At 40.3% G+C, this 18,743-nt stretch overlaps 1 protein-coding gene across 2 annotated transcripts in view; it reads right to left on the bottom strand.

Moving 5' to 3' along the window:
* Positions 1–18,743, bottom strand: part of MARK1 (microtubule affinity regulating kinase 1) — a 113,957-nt gene that overhangs the window by 22,417 nt on the left and 72,797 nt on the right. For both annotated transcript variants that reach the window (XM_057315147.1, XM_026517301.4), the window contains exons 7-11: positions 18,671–18,727; positions 14,593–14,829; positions 14,386–14,505; positions 3,160–3,259; positions 1,975–2,087 (exon numbers count right to left, since the gene is read on the bottom strand). In XM_057315147.1, coding sequence (XP_057171130.1) covers positions 1,975–2,087; positions 3,160–3,259; positions 14,386–14,505; positions 14,593–14,829; positions 18,671–18,727 — 627 coding nt within the window. The remainder of the gene's footprint in view (positions 1–1,974; positions 2,088–3,159; positions 3,260–14,385; positions 14,506–14,592; positions 14,830–18,670; positions 18,728–18,743) is intronic.

Raw genomic sequence — 18,743 nt, 5'->3', positions numbered from 1 at the left:
TCGGGGGTTGATACACTACCCCTTCTCCTCGTAACGCAAAAGACGTTTGTGCTGGCAAACTTCTCACTGAATCAGTGGCATCCCAATGGGAAATCTAAATTCATGTGTAAAGATACTAACGGCAAAAAGCAAAGTAATACTGATGATGAAACTGGTAATAGAGAACACAGACCACACAGTAATGTGCCAGGAACTGTTCTAAGCGCTGTGGAAGTATCAGTTCATTCAACCCTCCCGATGACCCTCAGAGCTAAGCACTGTGATTATCCGCATGTCATGGACCAGGGATCTGAAGTACACAGGAACGAAGGGGCGTGCCTGAGCAGCACCGCCGTCCACAGCTGTGCTGGGATGGAGGAGGGGCGGGGACTCAAACCCGGTGGACCTGGCTCCAAAGTTCAGGCCCTTCCTACTTAGAGTAGCCTCATTAGTTTATACTCCATACAATTCAAGCTTCATTTTAACTCACACTTGGGCTGGGTTCTATACTTGTAATGCTAGTGCCTCCTTTATGTTTAAATTAATAGGAAAATTAAAGATCTCAGGAGTGAAATCTAAAAGCTAAGTAGAAACAGGTCAAAGACGTTAGAAATAATCATTTCTACTATTTCCCACTTCTTAAAATTCTCTTGATTTGGCTTCTTTGATATCACTTCTCTGACTATTAGTGCCTCCACTGAGACTCCTGTCCTCCTCCGGAATAACGGTACCCACTTGGTAGGGCCAGAGAGGGTCAGAGGAATTAGCGAGTGAAGTCCTTAGAACAGCTGCAGGTGCGTGTGCTCCTCTGATGACAGCTCCCAAACCTACCAGTGCTGCTTGAGTCACTGCCTCCAAGCCAGACCTGTGTATCCTGAACGGCTCCACCCAACAGGAATCTCAAGTTCAACTATAACAAACAGAACGACCTTCCCATCCTCCCCTTGAAATCCACTCTTTTCATATCCTGCCAAATACACCTTACAAAACCAGTCACCCATGCTAGAAACCTGAGGGTCTCTCTCATCCTCCTTTCAACAGGTTACCGCATCCTGTTGAATCTACCTGCTGTGGGTGCCTGTCCTCCTCTGTGTCCCAGGGTTCCCCGTGCCTGCCCTGCCCAGGCACACTGCTGCCTGGGCCTCTCCCCTCCAGACCCAGGGCTCCTCGAGAGCACAGACGTTCTCATCTCCCTGGTCACAGTCCACAGCATCGTTTCCAGGACAGAACAGATTCAATGAATGTCAGCTGAATGTACTGCTTCACTAACAGTTACTATCTAATTAAAAATAATTTCAGCCATTCTATAAAATGCCTTCCACAGATGTCTAATTGTTAACAAACTGTCCATGTGCTCGGCTCTGTTCTTGACTCTCAATTTATACCTTTATATTTGCTGTCCCAAAGGATCATTTGCTTTTATGGTTCAACCACCATCTGTACACAGTGTTTTCCTGAATCTATCTCCTTACTATAGATCTCTCCTGGCCTTGAGAATTCCCAACTGCTCGTATCAAAGCCGCCTGATGTTCTCCAAGGCAAAATATCACCACACAGCCTTTTCCTACTCCCATCTTTTTAAATCACTTCAGATGTATGTTTTGTTTTATGTTACGTTTAGATACATGTTGCCCCTTTCTCTGTTTCGGTCACTGTGTTTTTTTGTACACCCAGAATGACCATGTTACCTTTGGCAGGCCTGCTGCTTTTGGAGACACAAATCTAGGAGAACTCATCTCAGTGACTAGACTGTGTGTCTAGCGTCAGAGCTAAGCAAGGCACTTGGTCTGCTCTTTCCTAGCAGAATCTCCCCTGGTACTTGGAAATGAAACCAGTTTGTAACTTAGCATCTTGAGTATGAATTCTGAAAGTAACAATGTTAGGGTCTTCACATTATTTTTGATACCACACAGAATAAAGGTGCTAAGATTATATCTTAGCTGTCACTTGTCTCAAGATATAATGAACATCAATCTAAAAAGGTAAAGAACTTACTTCAGGTGGTTTTCTACCTAGAAGAATGTAAGTAGCCATAACTTCATCATATTTCTGATTTATTAAGGCGTCATTAATCTCATCTCGTGCAAAACCCATGGTGACCATGATGTCTAGAAATAAAAAAAAAAGCAGATTTTCTGAAAATGGGTTTATTTTCGTAAACAAACCAACAAACATAAGCAAGTTTACCAAGATAAAATATGAAAGCTAATTTCTGAAATGTTAAAGTGTAACATTAACTATAAAAACTTCTGGATTATTAATATACAGATACTGCATATTTTGATCCTATACGTGACAATTTTTCACGCAGACACTATCTGAATCACGGGACCACACTCAAGCGCCTAGTGCGCTTCTCAGCACCCAACACGTTCCTGAGTTGAACGCCTTTGTCCAGCCAGAGACACACTATCTGTGACACACACAAAGTCCCTTCTCTCTCTTTCTCTCTTAACACACTCTCAGCCACGCATGCAGTGGTTTCTCTCATCTCTTAACAATTTCTGCTTTCTGATCTGAAGGCAGGTTGACTCTTCTTTGGAAGGCTTGAGTTCCACAGTTGTTCTGATTGGATTCCAAACACCCGAGAATAGCAAGCACTCCCCCTCCCCCGCCATCCCGGTCCCTCTGCTCTCAAGTCAGAGAGGGGCACAGCGGAGATGACTCAGTGGTGAGTCTGTGATGGCTTTGGTAACGGAGAGAGAAATGCAGAGAACAGGTTGGAAGCAGAGCGCCGGCTGGGTGTGGGAGGAAGCACCCTACTGAGACACTGGAAAATCGAAAGGGAGAGCCAAAGTGTTCACCCCTTCAGCTCAAGTGCCTCCATGTTTTCGGTAAAATACATGCTATGTGCTGCTGATACTTATCAGTCTGATCAGTGCTGATACTTAAACCAGTCATTCCTCCTGTTAGGGATTGCTGAAAGAAAACAATGAGGTTCATCTACATTATTTTAATTTTTGTATTACTGTTGCCAAGAACTGAATTAGATTATAATATATATGAGGACAAACTTGAAATTTGTAATGTTTGGTGTATATTGATGGAAAGAAAAGATGACAATGCAAGTATTTTTCAAATAAAAATTGTTTCCTATTTATATTTTTAAATGTTATTTTGGTAGATTACAGGTCTCTTATAGTAGAGGGCCAGCACATCTCACAGTGTTTAAATACTTACCTATTCTTTTCATGTCATTGAAATCTGGTTCAGGCTCAGCATACGGCTTTAGCTCTTCTTCCTCGTGACCAACATTCATCCACCGATCTTTCATTATTTGCTAGGAAATAAACTTTACATTATGTTTGGCCAATCAGAACATTCCACCACTTATTTTAGCTCTATTTTAGTAAATGTGAAATTTATTGGTTCACCCAACAAGAACCATGATGTTTTCTATCTAAAGTTAGTTTCCAGTTTGATGAGTAGGCCAAGAGGTGTAGGACTTTGGGACACACTTACATATCTTATGACAACTACAACTATCATCCCGCACACTCCCCAAATGTATCCACTCAAAATAACTTGCTTCCCATAAGCCTCTAAAAGGAATATTTTCTCATTTCAAAGTTTTAACTAAGGACCTACTGATTTCAACCTCTCCTTCACAGTATTACATTTATTTAGAAGAGACTGTCCCTTTTTCCTGGTCTTTTACCAAATATACATACACCTGTATTTTAAAATCACCATTTGTTAAGTACATTAGGAAAGCAGAGCTCATGGGGGGCGGAAGTCAGGGTTAGTCAGTAAAGATAGCTCGGAGAATATGGAAGGGCAGAATGGTCAAAACGGAAGCCTAGAGTCAGGGATGAGCAAGAATCAAGATGAAGACAGGGACTGGTGTGAATTACCAGAGTCAAATTTAAGAGAGGCTGTAAAACAAGAGTCAGTCCTGGGCTGTTAAAAGGCAACCCCGTGAGGGCATCCCAGGGAGTGGGAAAATATTCACAACCGTGAATCTGAGAAGGGAGTTAATATTCACAATATCTACAGGAAATCCTACAACTCAGTAACAACAAAAACTACCTGATTAAAAAAAGGGCAAAGGACTTGAACAGATATTTCTCCAAAAGAATATATACCAAGGGCCAACAAGCATATGAAAAGATGCTAACGTCACTAATCATTAGGGAAATAAAAACTAAGACGAGGTATTATTTTGTATCTGTTAGGATGGCTACCACCAAAAATGATGAAAACAACAAGCACGGGTGAGCACGTTGAGAACCCAGACCTCTCGTGCACTGTTGGGGTGACTGTGAAATGGTGTCGCTGCTACGGTAAACAGTACGGAGGCTCCTCCAAACATTCAGTGGTAGAGCTATATATATGATCCAGTAATTCCATCTCTGGGTATATATCCAAAAGAGCTGAAACAGGATCTTGAAGGGTATTTGCACACCCATGTTCATCGCAACATTACTCACAATAGCCAAGATGCGGAACAACCTACATGCCTCATGGATGAATGCACAGAAAATGTATCGATGGAACGTTAGCCTTAAAAAGAAGGCAATCAGGGGCGCCTGGGTGGCACAGCGGTTAAGCGTCTGCCTTCGGCTCAGGGCGTGGTCCCGGAGTTCTAGGATCGAGCCCCACGTCAGGCTCTTCCTCTATGAGCCTGCTTCTTCCTCTCCCACTCCCCCTGCTTGTGTTCCCTCTCTCTCTGTTGAATAAATAAATAAAATCTTAAAAAAAAAAAAAAAAGAAGGCAATCCATATGCTGTATTGTGGACGAAACTTGAGGACATTTCTCAGTGAAATAAGGCAGCCACAAAAAGACAGATAATCATTATATGAGGGTATCTACTAAAGTGATCAAACTCCTAGAAACGGGCAGTAGAATGGTGTTTGCCAGGGGCTGGGAGAGGAAGCAACAGGGAGCTGTTCTACGGTAGAGTCTCTCTCATGCAAGGGAACAAGTTCCAGAGATCTGCTGTCCAACAACGTACACAGAGGTCACAAGACTGTAACGTACTCTTAAAACTGTAAGGAGTATACGCTGATGCGTTGCTTTACTACACGCAGAAAAAGGCAACTGGTGGGGAATAATTCTGGGGAAATGATTCTGCATTAATTTAGAAAAATTTTTAACATTTTATTACTATTGAATTCTAGGTTTTCATTCAGGAACATTCTAGGTATTGATATATTAATATTCTTTTTCTAGGTCCTACAAGGTATATTCTCCATCTCTAACCTTTATTTGCCAGTATTCTACCAATCAGAAAAATAAAATTCCACATAGAGATCCTTTTGAGGCTGTTTGCCCACTACCTTCCCCTCATTTAATAATACTTAGCTAAAATAATTCACTAGAAGACAGAACGCCAGAGCAGGCCTCGAAGAACTGCGATCTGTAAGAATACTGCTGTTCTGGATATGGGAGGAATTTTCCAAAGGTTTTCGTCACATGATACATATTTCAATGCAAATTTGTAGATAGTTCATATATGCTTAAAATTATGCAGACATGTCACTCTTAACAGATCACCACTGACTTTCTTCTTCCTTTTCCCCCTATTTTATTGAGATGTAACTGACATATTAACTTTGTATTAGTCTAAGGTATACAACGTAATGATTTGATGTATAAACATATATAAATATTATGAAACGATCACCATAGTAAGTTAACAACATCCATCACCTCACATAGTTACAAATTTTTTTCCTCATGATGAGAACTTCTAAGATCTACTCTCCTAGCAACTTTTAAATATATAATACAGTATAATTAACCATAGTCACTATGTTGTACATTACATCCCTGTAACTGACTCATCTTATAACTGGAAATTTGTACCTTCAGACCACTTTTCCTCATTTCACCCACCCACCAACCCTCATCTCTGGCAACCCCCAGTCTTTTCTCGTTTCTCTAAATTTGTTTTGTTTTGTTTTAGATTCCACATATAAGTGAGATCATACAGTTTTTGTCTTTCTCTGACTTATTTCACTTAGCATAATGTCTTCAAGGTCCATCCATGTGGTCTCAACTGGCAGGATTTCTTTCTTTTTTTCACTTCTATGCATATACCCAAAGGAAACAAAAATCACTATTTTGAAGAGATATCTGTACCCCCATGTTCACTGCAGCATCATTTACCATACCTAAGACACACAAGCAATCTAAGTGTCCACTGGCAGATGAATGGATAAAAAAATAGGGTATATATTCACATCAGAAATTTAAGTACCTTATCCAACTCATTGAAATAAAAGTAGACCCATTATAAACTTGAAAAACACTAGTGCTGTCCCATCGTCTTTAGTGATTATTCATCAATGAAGGAAAAGTGTTGGGGAGGGTGCACGTCAGGAAAAAAATAAAAAGGAAAAAGCAGAGCTGCAAACACCAGCTACATGATTTCCCAAAATATTAAGGTCCTTCCTGTTCCTCATCTCCCCCTTCTCGAATAAGATATCTGGCAGAAGCCTAGACAGCATTTGGGCCCCAGTATCTGCAGAAGTAAAATTCTGCTGTTGGCAGAATTTCCTAGGTTGGAAGGGGACTACATGAAAATCCTCAAAGAACACAACGGATTACGTCAGGACAGCTCCACACCACATGCAATCCCGCCAGTACTTAGCAAACTCGACTCCAGCCATCTACTCCCCGACACCTGCAGTGACTCACTTCCACAGCCGGCCTGCGCTCAGGGAGGTGCACGGAGGTGGCAGCTCAGCTGAGGCTTAAAAATGAAAGCCTTTAAACATATTTAAGACAAACAGAACCGACTCCGCCTCTCTCTACACACATGTGCATGTGCACACGCACACACATGCGCTCACTCATATGTGCACACATGCACACGCATACACATGCACACACACATACCATGCGCACACACACCCCAGTACAAAGAAGGCTAACTGTCCTTGCATCAACACATTACTTTTTAATGGGAATTCTTTGCATGCTTTTTGATATGATGATGAATGAGGCCGGGCAAAGAAAACAAACATAAGCTAGATATAAATACTTCTGGTTTTTCAAATGAACTCAAATTAAGTCCTCGGTGATGTTCTCAAGTTTAAGATGACAATGTTAAGAGTCTGAAAATAATAACTAGTAGAGTGAGATTTATAAACAGTCAAATCTTCGGTAAGTGGAAGTTAGATTCTGGAAGAGTCAGAGTTCATCATGCAATGAGGAACTGGAAGGGAGAGCGTGAGCGACCCAGGCAGACCGCATGGCGGGTATGAAGAGGCCCACCGGCAAACAACAGTGGCAAGTTCCGTATGACCGGAGTGTCTGGTGTGAGACGGGTGATGAGGCAAGATGAGGGGAGAAAATTAATAGGGACCGGACCGGGAGGGTTTCTTTCAATCACGTGAGGGGCATCTTTGGGGAGTATGATTCTGAAGTCTCTCCGGCCAGCGTGCAGAGTGGGTGGGAGGGGCTCACGACAGGACGCCCAGAAATCAGTGCAGAGGCTTTAGTGAGAATCTAGGAGAGATGATGCCAGTCTGAATGAAACAAGGCAGTGGCAATGGGAAAACAGATATTTTCAATATTTGGCTGGTAAAAGTCAACAAAACTTTGTGATTGGATAGGAGAAGGTATGAAGAGGTGAGACAATCCAGAGAAAGTGAAGACGGTGCCCAGGTTCCTAGTGTAGACAGCTGAGTAGGGGGTTGACACCATTTACTGAGAAAGCAAACTTGGAAAGAGAAGGAGGCTGGATGGGGAAGCACGCAGCTGAGTTTTGGAGCAGCTGAGTTTGAGGTGCTATGGGTTATCCAAACAGACACACTCTGGAAACTCCAGAGCAGCTCAAGGGCAATCTGGGCTGCGGATGGAGATTCAGGAATGGCCGACACGTGATGACGGAGCTGGGGAGCGGGCGGGACTTTCCAGGAACACCGAACAGATGCAGAATGAGTAGAAGAGGGGCCGTGGCATGGGGGGTGCCTGGGTGGCTCAGTCGTTAAGCGTCTGCCTTCGGCCCAGGGCGTGATCCCGGGGTCCTGGGATCGAGTCCCACACTGGGCTCCCTGCCCTGCATTGGGCTCCCTGCTCCGCTGGGAGCCTGCTTCTTCCTCTCCCACTCCCCCTGCTTATGTTCCCTCTCTCACTGGCTGTTTCTCTCTCTGTCAAATAAATAAATAAAATCTTTTAAAAAAAGATTTTTTATTTATTTATCTGAGACAGAGAGAGAGGGAGAGCCCAAGCAAGGGGAGGGGCAGAGGGAGAAACAGACTCCCCACTGAGCAGAGAGCCTGATATGGGGCTCAATCGCAAGATCCCGAGATCATGACCTGAGCCAAAGACAAGAAGGGATACTAGATGAGGACTGCGGGGTTGAAGGGTGCCTTTGTCTAAAATGGAAGAAATATATACAAAGGCTGAGATATAAAGGTGTCAACAGAGAGGAAGTGGGATGGTACAGAAGAGGGAGCTTTTCTGAAGGAGATACTAAGATGGCACGTATGTATCTCCCTCACTAAAGTTAGAGTCCTTGAGGATAAAGAGTGTGCTTTGTGCTATCCTTCCCAGCACACATGCTTATTGTTGCTTTTGAACTGGGCAGTATTTTACAGTAAGGCTACCACAGAAGCCCTGGGTACAGTGAAACGTTGAGAGGAGCTTAGCAATGAAGACGGCTGAGGAAACCGCTAGAATGTCCGGGAGACAACAGTGGGCTGCGCTGGGCATGAGGAAATGGAAGACAGAAAGGCTGGAATCCAAGAGGGTTCTAAGGATTTTACCTCAGGTGCCTGGTAGAATGAATTAGGGTATCCATGAATTAAGTAAGAAATATTGCTTATAAATAAGCAATAAGAGATTTGACAGCTGGACGATAAGCAATTAAAAGCAACATGAAGATAATCCAAATTTTCTGATGTTTCTCAACTAAACTGTGGTTATTTGGTGTTCATTTCATAACCATTATGTATTTGTCCACATCCAGGAAAAATATGTATGTGGACCAAACCCTCAGGCAATTTGTCTTTTATTTTGGGAAATAAGATTTACTCACGAAACCTGAAAAAATCTGAACACACAACAGAACTACCTATTCAAAACTGTACTATTAGCAGTGCATATTACTAAAGGCCAAAAGGGCAACTTGCAGTGTGGGCTGGAGTTTTCAGGGAAGGACTCATAAAGAGGGAGAATCTGAAGTGACTGTGGGAATACCAGCAGCATCTGGACTGGTGGGAGAGGCAAGGCAGAGGGAGGTAAGGAGGACATGGTGAAGAAGCTCTCTGACGCAGAACCGAGGTAATGTGCAATGAAAGAATGGGAGACTATGTATCTTCAGATGATGAATTTAAATGTGATCTGACAGGTGATGGAGAAGTGCTCTATTTTATTAACAAGGATGATACGCAACATTTTAGAAATCGCTCTGTGAGAAGAACAATCTGAGGAAACGCAGCAGGAGCACTGACTCCGCTCATCCTCACACAGAGTTAGGTCCGAGGCTCATCCAGGCAAAGTGGGAAAACCCCAGCGGTAAGGAAAGACAGCAGGGCAGTGAGGACAGAAGGGACACCGTTTTGCTGTCCTCTCTTCTGGCTGTAGTCACTGGGGACTGCCAGGAGTCCATTTAGAAGAGTGTGTCTCACAAAAATAGTTGGATTTCAAAGCAAGATAAAAATAATCTGAGGAAAAATTTCCTTTGGTAAAAGGAACGGAAGGCAAAGGTGGAGAAGGAAATCTGCTTAAAGGAACGTGTAGGGACATGAACTCTATTAATTCTAAATGCGAAGGTCTTTCTCAAGAGTAAGGTAGGGAGAGCAACAAAATATGGACGTATGCGAGAGGAGACCTATGTGGAAGAAGCCTTAGTTGTGTGAAGCTCATGCCCATACAAAATTCTTCCATGGGAACTAGAGTTTGCATTGAGGCCAAGGCAGAAATGCCCCCAGAAATGGAGGTGCTGCGTGATGGGGGAGTATTCACGTAACCCTCGCTGTGTGGTTTCAGGCAGGGTACAAATCACCAGGCCATCAAACTGCACTAGACCAGCTGAATAAACCAACCCATTTTAGATTTCATTTGAGATCTCTCTCTCTCTTCTTTTTTAAATTAATCTCTAGGCCCAACATGGGGCTCGAACTCACAGCCCCAAGATCAAGAGTCACATGCTCCACTGACTGAGCCAGCCAGGCGTCCCTGAGATATCTCAAAACGAGAAACAAGAGGTCAAACAAGATTCCAAACCGAACAAGAGAATTTACTCTAGCCATCACTGCCAATGAACATAGATGACTACTTGCCAAGAAATTCTATCGAAACAACTGATTCAGATGAATTATAAAGAAATAAATTAACAATGGAAATATACACTCTATACTTTGGACTTTAGGATAGCCAGATGGAAATAATTTTCCTTAAATGGTTTCAACCTCTGTAAAAGTTCACCATATGCTTCTGAATCTGTACTCAGAAATCCTGCATTAGGGGTGCCTGGGTGGCTCAGTCGTTGGGCGTCTGCCGTCAGCTCAGGGTGTGATCCTGGTATTATGGGATCGAGCCCCATGTCAGGCTCCTCCGCTGGGAGCCTGCTTCTTCCTCTCCCACTCCCCCTGCTTGTGTTCCCTCTCGCTGGCTGTCTCTCTCTCAAATAAATTAAATAAAATCTTAAAAAAAAAAAAGAAATCCTGCCATTAAAAAAAGATTATTATTATTATTTGCTTTATTGCCTCTTGTATTGGACAGACATAAGCAAGATTTTTAAGATCATCTTAGCGGCAGCTGAAAAGGTGTTAAAGCAAAAATAAATACTTTTTTGAGGAGGAACACAGATGACAGCGAAAGGGCAAAAAGGAGGAGCTTTGCCTTAGGCTCAAATTTTGCATTATTTTGAAAGGTAACAGTGCACTCTGGTTAAGGACTGGAAAAATTAAAGAAGACATACATAGAGGGGACAGCAGAAACAAATTATCAGTTTTTTTCTAATAAAAATATCTAGATACACCAATGTTTCAAAACACAGGAAAAAATATAGTGTATAACATAAAACACAAATCCTTTTAAACTCATGTGATAATATTCCTCCCATTATTAGTGCAATGAGCAAGCTCTGCCAGCATTCACATATACTACCTGAAAAAATTTACGCAACTGTTCAGTTCTAGAGACAATAGGTCAAGCAAGTAGAATGTTAAACTAATTTTATTCATTTTATTTTCATGGGGGAAAAATAAGGTACTTAACACAGAAGGCTTTAAGAAAGACTTTAATATATGTAGTCCTGTTTGAGAAGCAAGAGGAGGATATCTGAGTTAAATCAGAAGTATATAGTAAGATAATAAACAGCCTCATAGGATTCTTTAAATTGAATTTCAGTATTAAACTATATAGTGAAGAAAGTGTTTGCTCTCATCAGTAACTCCTGATCCTCAAGTTAACACCGAAAAAAAATAAAGTTCCATTTTTTAAAAATATAAGAATAGAGGAAATATTTCATATTAAGATGTACAAAGCTGATACAGATCTGTAAGGCTGATGAATCAGCCTCCATTAGACAAGCAGTTCAGAGACACAGCTTACATAAGGTAAAGAAGCACAGTCAACCTAGTCATTAAAAATAGTAGGCATTATCTCTGATGAAATAAGTACAAATTAAAGCAATTACGACAAACTATATAACTACCATAGAGGCATTAAATGCTAGAAATTATTATATCAAATACTGAATCAAGTGTAGAGAACAGATACCTTCAAATACCTTCACACAATTTTTAGCAATGAATATAGAAGACCCATCAGACTGTTTATACTCTTTGATGCACTAATTACACTCTGGAGAATATATCTAAGCATATATCCCAAAGGGGAAAAAAAGCGTATCACATTATTTTTAGTAAAAACAAGGGAAACAACTCAAATGGGCAACAAGCAGGGGACGATACACGACCCGAAGAGAACGACATTGCTACTGGCAAGGAACGATTTCATGTTTATGATAGAGTAGAAAGTACATAACCCAAAACTTTTAAGTTAAAAGAACTAAAAGAATGCAACGTGACATGAAACATCACTACTGTACAAAAATTTATGTTTATACGCTCAAGAGTGGTGTTTTGAAAATAGCTATTTTTTAGAGATTATGGATTTTTTTTTTTTTTTTTTGCTGTACAGCTGCTACTGAAGTTGGTATGAAAAACAGAAGACTAAAATAACTTTTGACATCATTGCTATTTCAAGGGGAGTTTCTCAAGGTTTGGTGTAAGAAATCTTTCTTTCCTTTTTTTTTTTTTTTTTTTTTTAAACGGTGTCAGGTTTCTCTGGAAAGTTATTTCTGGGAACTGTGAAGCTGATCAACCTTTGTACGATGATATCTGCAATATTATGATAATATTTCCAAAGTAGACTCACGGTTCTGTGGCTGGAAAACTTAGTTTTGATAAGCTGGAACAGAAGGTTCCAGACTATACTCAAAAACATCAAGTTGAGATTCTGATGATCAAATGTTTCAATATAATAATTTGGCTTTTAAAATCAACCCAGAATTCTAATACTTTGATCCTTTGCATTTTAATGCTAAGGATGAAAGACTTAAATATGTGGCTACTGTAAATTAATCATCTTTAAGTGACTAAGTACATACTTAGACACACTAAGAGATTTGTAACATCATAGTAATTTTTGTATGTTCTTTTTGTTCTTCTCATTAGCTGAGCTGATGCCTCAACTATGGACATTTTATTAAGTGACATTCAGGTAAACTAGGTTGCTGTGACAAAAGTGGGTCATAAAGCAGGATTAAGAAAGAAAGACTTATGTTGCCATAAAATTTTATTTATTTTTTAAGAGTCTTTTTTTTTTTTTTTAAACATTAAGTAAAATCTATACCCAACGTGGGGCTTGAACTCATTACCCCATGATCAAGAGTTGCACACTCCTCGAACTGAGCCAGCCAGGTGCCCTGTTGCTATAAAATTTTAGAACTGATACGAGAGTCAACAATTTAAACTTTTTCACTGTTTCACATAACTTCTGATGAATAATGGTAAAAAATAAGCTTAGAAAAGCAGTAACATGAAAAGAGGCTTTTCTATTTCAAGGCCTCTCTATGAAAACATTACTAACATATCCTTTTACATCCAAAGGGGGAAAAAAAACCCTCAAAAATTATGGGAAGAAACTAATTGCATTTAAACTTAAGTCAGTAAAAACATATGTGATTCACTGATATAAATAAAGCATTTAAAATAATTTCCCAACAGAAGTCACTATCCCTTAACTTCCACCAAAACATATTATATCTTTTAATGGAAAATATTTGTGGAAATAAATACAAAGCCCAAATGAACCTGAGAGCTCTGTCCACAGGGATGGCTCACTATAAGGCTGTCTCCTACCCAGCATGGAATCTGTGCCAGAAAGTCCCATTGCTACACTAAAAAGTACATTTTAAATGGGGTTAGTTCTCTGAATTTTCTACCGTATCTATTAAGGCAAATAAATGAAGACCAAAAAAGTACTAGTGAATGCTGGATCTCTGAAAATACCTTAGTATTGGTTAAAATATTCTTAGAAACAGATGGGTGAAATACTTAGAAAATAAGTACAGTGTCAGAAGGAAAAAAGGTTAGACATTTTGGTTATGTGAACCTCTGATGTTATTTGGCTATAATGTACTTGGTACATTTACAATAGCATAATAGTATCTATTATAAATAGGCTGGTGATGGGTATTAAGGAGGGCACATATTGCATGGTGCACTGGGTGTTATACGCAAGTAATGAATCATGGAACTTTACATCAAAAACTAGGGATGTACTAGTGTACATCCTATGGTGACTAACATAACAAAAAATTATTACAAAAAGATAAAAATTAAAAAATTAAAAAAAAAGAATCTCACATGTGGAACGCAGGTAGGCAACAGAATAGTGTGTTAAGAAATGAAATTCCTGTTTCCAGTGTGTTCTACTTAAATCGTAAATTTTTTGTACTGATATTGAGAGGTTTCTTTAAAATTTTTTAATCAGCTTCTAATTTCAGATACTGTCATGAAATACTCACTGGATTAGAACTTTCACTGTCTTTTTTTTAATCTTTGAAATATCTATACTGCTACATGCAAGGTTCCTATATTGCAGCAAGCAATTTCTGACAGAGGCCAGGTTTTCCTCCTTCTCCAACAAAAATCCAATCTTGTTCCTGTCTTTATGTTGTTTTAATACTTCATTGCAGGACAAAGAAGGAATAACTGTCTTTGAGGAAACTGACTGTGACAACTTTTGAGTAGTGAAAGAACCATGTCACCTTCCCTGGCTCTAAACAAATAATATGACTTGCCAACTTTCCAAACAAACCAAACCAAACCAAACCGAACCAAAAAAACAACCAGGGAAAAAATGATTTAAAATGCTCTTCAGTCCGTAGAATATTTTAATTGTTAAACTTTAAATCTGGAGTACAAAAAGTTACTTACTTCTAAGCTGCCTCTCTTTATTGGATTCAGCACCAATAATTTCTTCAGAAGATTTTCACAGTCAGTGGACATATAGAAGGGAATACGGTACTTTCCTCGTAGGACTCGCTCCCGTAGTTCCTTAAGAAGGCAAAGGAAGCACTCAGAACTGGCTACTGAAATTATCACGCTTGGATATAGAACACCAGTACTGAACTTCACGGATACCTTCAAATTCTGGCCATCAAAAGGCAAGGAGCCACTGACGAGTGTATACAGAATGACGCCGAGGCTCCACACATCCACTTCAGGCCCGTCGTACTTCTTTCCTTGGAAAAGCTCCGGGGCAGCATAGGGCGGGCTTCCACAAAATGTGTCCAATTTGTTCCCAACTGTAAATTCATTACTAAAACCAAAGTCAGCAATTTTAATATTCATATCAGCATCAAGGAGAAGGTTTTCAGCCTAAGAGGAAAATAATAAAAAGGATAATGTAAATGCCTACATAAAATATTTATTACAACTATTTCAGAGCTCAACATACATTTCTTGCTTCTCTTTTTTTTTTTTTTCAAGCGTGCGTGTGCGACCCCGAGGGTTGGAGACAGGGAGCAGGCTCCACGCCCAGCACGGAACCCCACGGAGGGCTCGATCTCACGACCCTAAGATCATGACCTGAGCCGTAATCGAGAGTTGGAGGCTTAACCGACTGACCCACCCAGGTACCCCTCTTGCTTCTCATTTTTAAGCATAATATCCCATTTAGAAGCCCAGTATGGTGCTTCAATGCGTTAACTGTTCAGAAGCATGTTTATATAAGACTAAATTTTAACGCTGTAAAGGGAAGCTCTTATTTTATAGGAGCATCTAAACTATTTGAGGAAAGTTACTTAAAACACTTTTTCTTCCACACATTAATTTAAACCTATTTTTGTTTTCTTCATGGTAAGAAACATCCTGGTTCTGTACCTTAATATGACCTATTTTTTTTTTTTAAGATTTTATTTATTTATTTGACAGAGAGACAGCCAGCGAGAGAGGGAACACAGCCGGGGAGTGGGAGAGGAAGAAGCAGGCTCCCAGCGGAGGAGCCCGATGTGGGACTCGATCCCAGAACGCTGGGATCACGCCCTGAGCCGAAGGCAGACGCTTAACGACTGCGCTACCCAGGCGCCCCTTAATATGACCTATTTTAAAAAACGTAAGTTGACATAACACTAACCCTTCTTGGGCTTAAACCAACAAGTTTCCTCAGAAGTGCTCTCCTTGAACAGAGCATCCTTGGTTAACGCACAGCTCAAGAGTATACTTAACATAACTGCCAGCCAGGGGTTCTGTGGCTACTGAACCCAATCTTTTGTCTTCTCTTCTAGAATGCTTCCTCAGCAAAGTTCTGTTCTCTCAGTAAAACTAAAACAATACAATACAGCCTCCACTAGACCTCGTTTGTTTTCAGTTTCCTTCTGTTGTCCTACAACTAGATTCTCTTCCAGAGGTATATTTTGGTAGAAAGCAGGGATTTCCACTCATATATTTTCAGATGCTGTTTTTCCAAAATCCTAAACAAGAACCATTAAAAAAAAAAAGTTTTAAATGTGCCTTTTGTAAATACAAGCAATTCAATAAAGGCTTTGCTGTTTTGTACATGTTTTGTTTCAAACTCTTTTACTACCGATGGACTAAGGAAATTATATATTATCTTGTAGATGTGTTTTATGGGGTGACAGAAAGGAGTAAAATTTGGCTACAATGAAAACCAGAGTTCTCCCTATTGCTGGAGAGCCAGGCACTCTGCCCACCATACGGCACTTCCCTCCGTCACCCTCCTTTTCCTATTTTAAGGTATGCTGGCTTGGGATATCTGTTTTGAAAAATGGAGGTACATCTAACACCCAAAAATATGTGATAATAATGAGTTGTCGTTTATGACATTAATCTTGTAACAGCACATAAATTTGGAAGATTTATCTTAAATCCTAACATTTACAGGTTGGGTGACAAAACCAGGTTATTTTGATGTTCTGATGTAAAGGCCTGGTCCTCCTAAATTTCTGAGGCCACGTGTAAGCAAGCTGGACTTTCCTAGTTTCTGTCAAGAGGTCTGGATGGCTGCCTCGCAAGAGCAGAGCTTGAGGGACTCTGACGACTGCTCCAGGAGTGCGTGGGAAACCCCGTTCCTCAGAATGGAGGGAAACTCAGGGTGTTGAACAGGATTTTTTTTTTTTTCCTCAGATTTCTGTTCATATAAGAAATGAGACGATAGGCTGGGTGTCAAACACAGCCAGAGGAACAGTCTCTACTTTTTCTGTGTGGAAGTGATTTCTCCTTAAGACAGTTATTGGAGGAAACTAAGAAATAGAAAATTTTGGAGCAGTAGAAAATCTGCAAGCTCAGAAAGACGGAGCCAAAATACAGGATTTAGACTTCTGACAACTGCTTAAGACAATTTTTTTTTAAAGTAGTCTCCATGCCCAGTGTGGAGCCCAATGGGGCTTGAACTCACGACCCTAAGATCAAGACCAGAGTTGAGATCAAGAGTCAGACGCTTAGCTGACTGAGCCACCCAGCCACCCCGTAACACAGTATTTTTAAGTATAATATGAACCAGTGCTAGTAACTGACAGAGGTCATGGGGAGAAATGTAAAAAAGAAAAATAGACGCCTATGTAAGGAACAATGAAAGTTAACTTTGGAGGAGGAGAGAAAAAGGAAAAAAAGATAAATATTTTAGTTCCGGGACTTTCTACTTTCATAAAAGAAAAAAAAAGCATACCTATTTGGCCATACCATTTCTTTCTTTTTAAAATTTATTTATTTTTTAGGAGAGAGAGAGAGAGAGTGTGAAAGTAGGGGGAGGGGCAGAGGGCCAGAGGAAGAGGAAAAGAGAATCCTCAAGCAGACTCCCTGCTGAGCAGAGAGCCGCACATAGGGCTGGATCTCGCAACCCCAAGATCATGACCTGAGCCAAAATCAAGAGTCAGATGCTCAACTGAGTTACCCAGGCACTCTTATTAATATTTTTAAATAAAAATGGAATATATACTTGAGGTGTACAACACAATGATTTTATATACACAGTGAAATGATTACAACAGCCAAGCTAATTAACAGATCACGTTCTCACTTAGTTATCATTTTTATGTGTGTGATGAGAGCACACTCAAACAAAAAAATCCGCTCTCTTAGGCAAATTTCCCAGTATTCAATGCAGTATCATTAACTTTTTGAATATGACACCAAAAGTTCAGGCAGCCAAAGCAAAAATAAATGAGACTTCATTTAAACTAAAAAGCTTCTGCATAGCAAGTAAAGCATCAACAAGAAGGTAATCTATAGATTGGGAAAAAATATTTGTAAACTCTACATCTAATAAAGGATTAATATCCAAAATATATAAGAAACTCATACAACTCAGTAGCAAACAACAACAAAACAAACACCACAATTAAAAAATGAGTGAAAGTCCCTAAAGAGACATTTTCCCAAAGAAGACATACACATGGTCAATAGGTATATGAAAAGGTGCTCAACGTCACTAACCACCAGGGAACTGCAAATCACAACCACAATGGGATAACACTTCCCACCTGTTAGGATGGCTACCATCAAAACTATAAAAGATGACAGGCGTCGGCAAAACAAATGGGCACCGTGGAAAAGCTGGTGGGAATGTAAATTGGTAGAGCAATTATGGCAAACAGGATAGAGGTTCCTCGAAAAACTAAAAGGAGAACTGCTCCACGATCCAGCAATCCTTCTTCTGGGTATACACCCAGAGAAAACGAAAGAGTACCTTCAAGAGATACCTGTGCTCCCAGGTTCACTGCCACAGACCTTTCTTGCCTGTTACCACTTCTTACTCCGAAGTATGCTAGTTCATACTCCCCACATGCATTTCATGTTCACAAAAACATGTAAGAGACTTCCCGTTTCTTTGAGCTTTAGTGTAGAGAAGGAACACGGGCACCTGCAGCAGACAGACCTGGCCCTGTGCCCGACCTTGATTCTGCCTGAATGGGATCTCAGGCATTTTTAGTTGAGGACAAAGTTCCACATTTATCTATTAAAACAAGCTTATTAATTAATGGTGAATCAAATCCTCCAGCCTTTAACGCTAGATAACTTCTCATTCCTATTTTCTTCATTTTCTCAATGAAAATAATTGCTTTTCATGATGTTGCTATGAGGATTGAGTAAAAACTCCTTCCTTGGAGTGCCTGGCACAATTAAGCAACCACAGAGATGGCTCTGATACTACAAAGCATCTGCTCGTGATTAAGACTTTGTTATAAAATCAGTGGCTTACCTTAAGATCACGGTGAACAATGCACTTTTGATGGCAATACTGTACAGCAGATACAATCTAAAATAAATATTTG

The sequence above is a fragment of the Ursus arctos genome, unplaced genomic scaffold (assembly GCF_023065955.2).
Source record: "Ursus arctos isolate Adak ecotype North America unplaced genomic scaffold, UrsArc2.0 scaffold_2, whole genome shotgun sequence".
In the NCBI taxonomy this organism is placed as follows: domain Eukaryota; kingdom Metazoa; phylum Chordata; class Mammalia; order Carnivora; family Ursidae; genus Ursus; species Ursus arctos.
The sequence above is the reverse complement of the archived record's forward strand: the minus strand, read 5'-3'. Positions and strand labels throughout refer to the sequence as shown.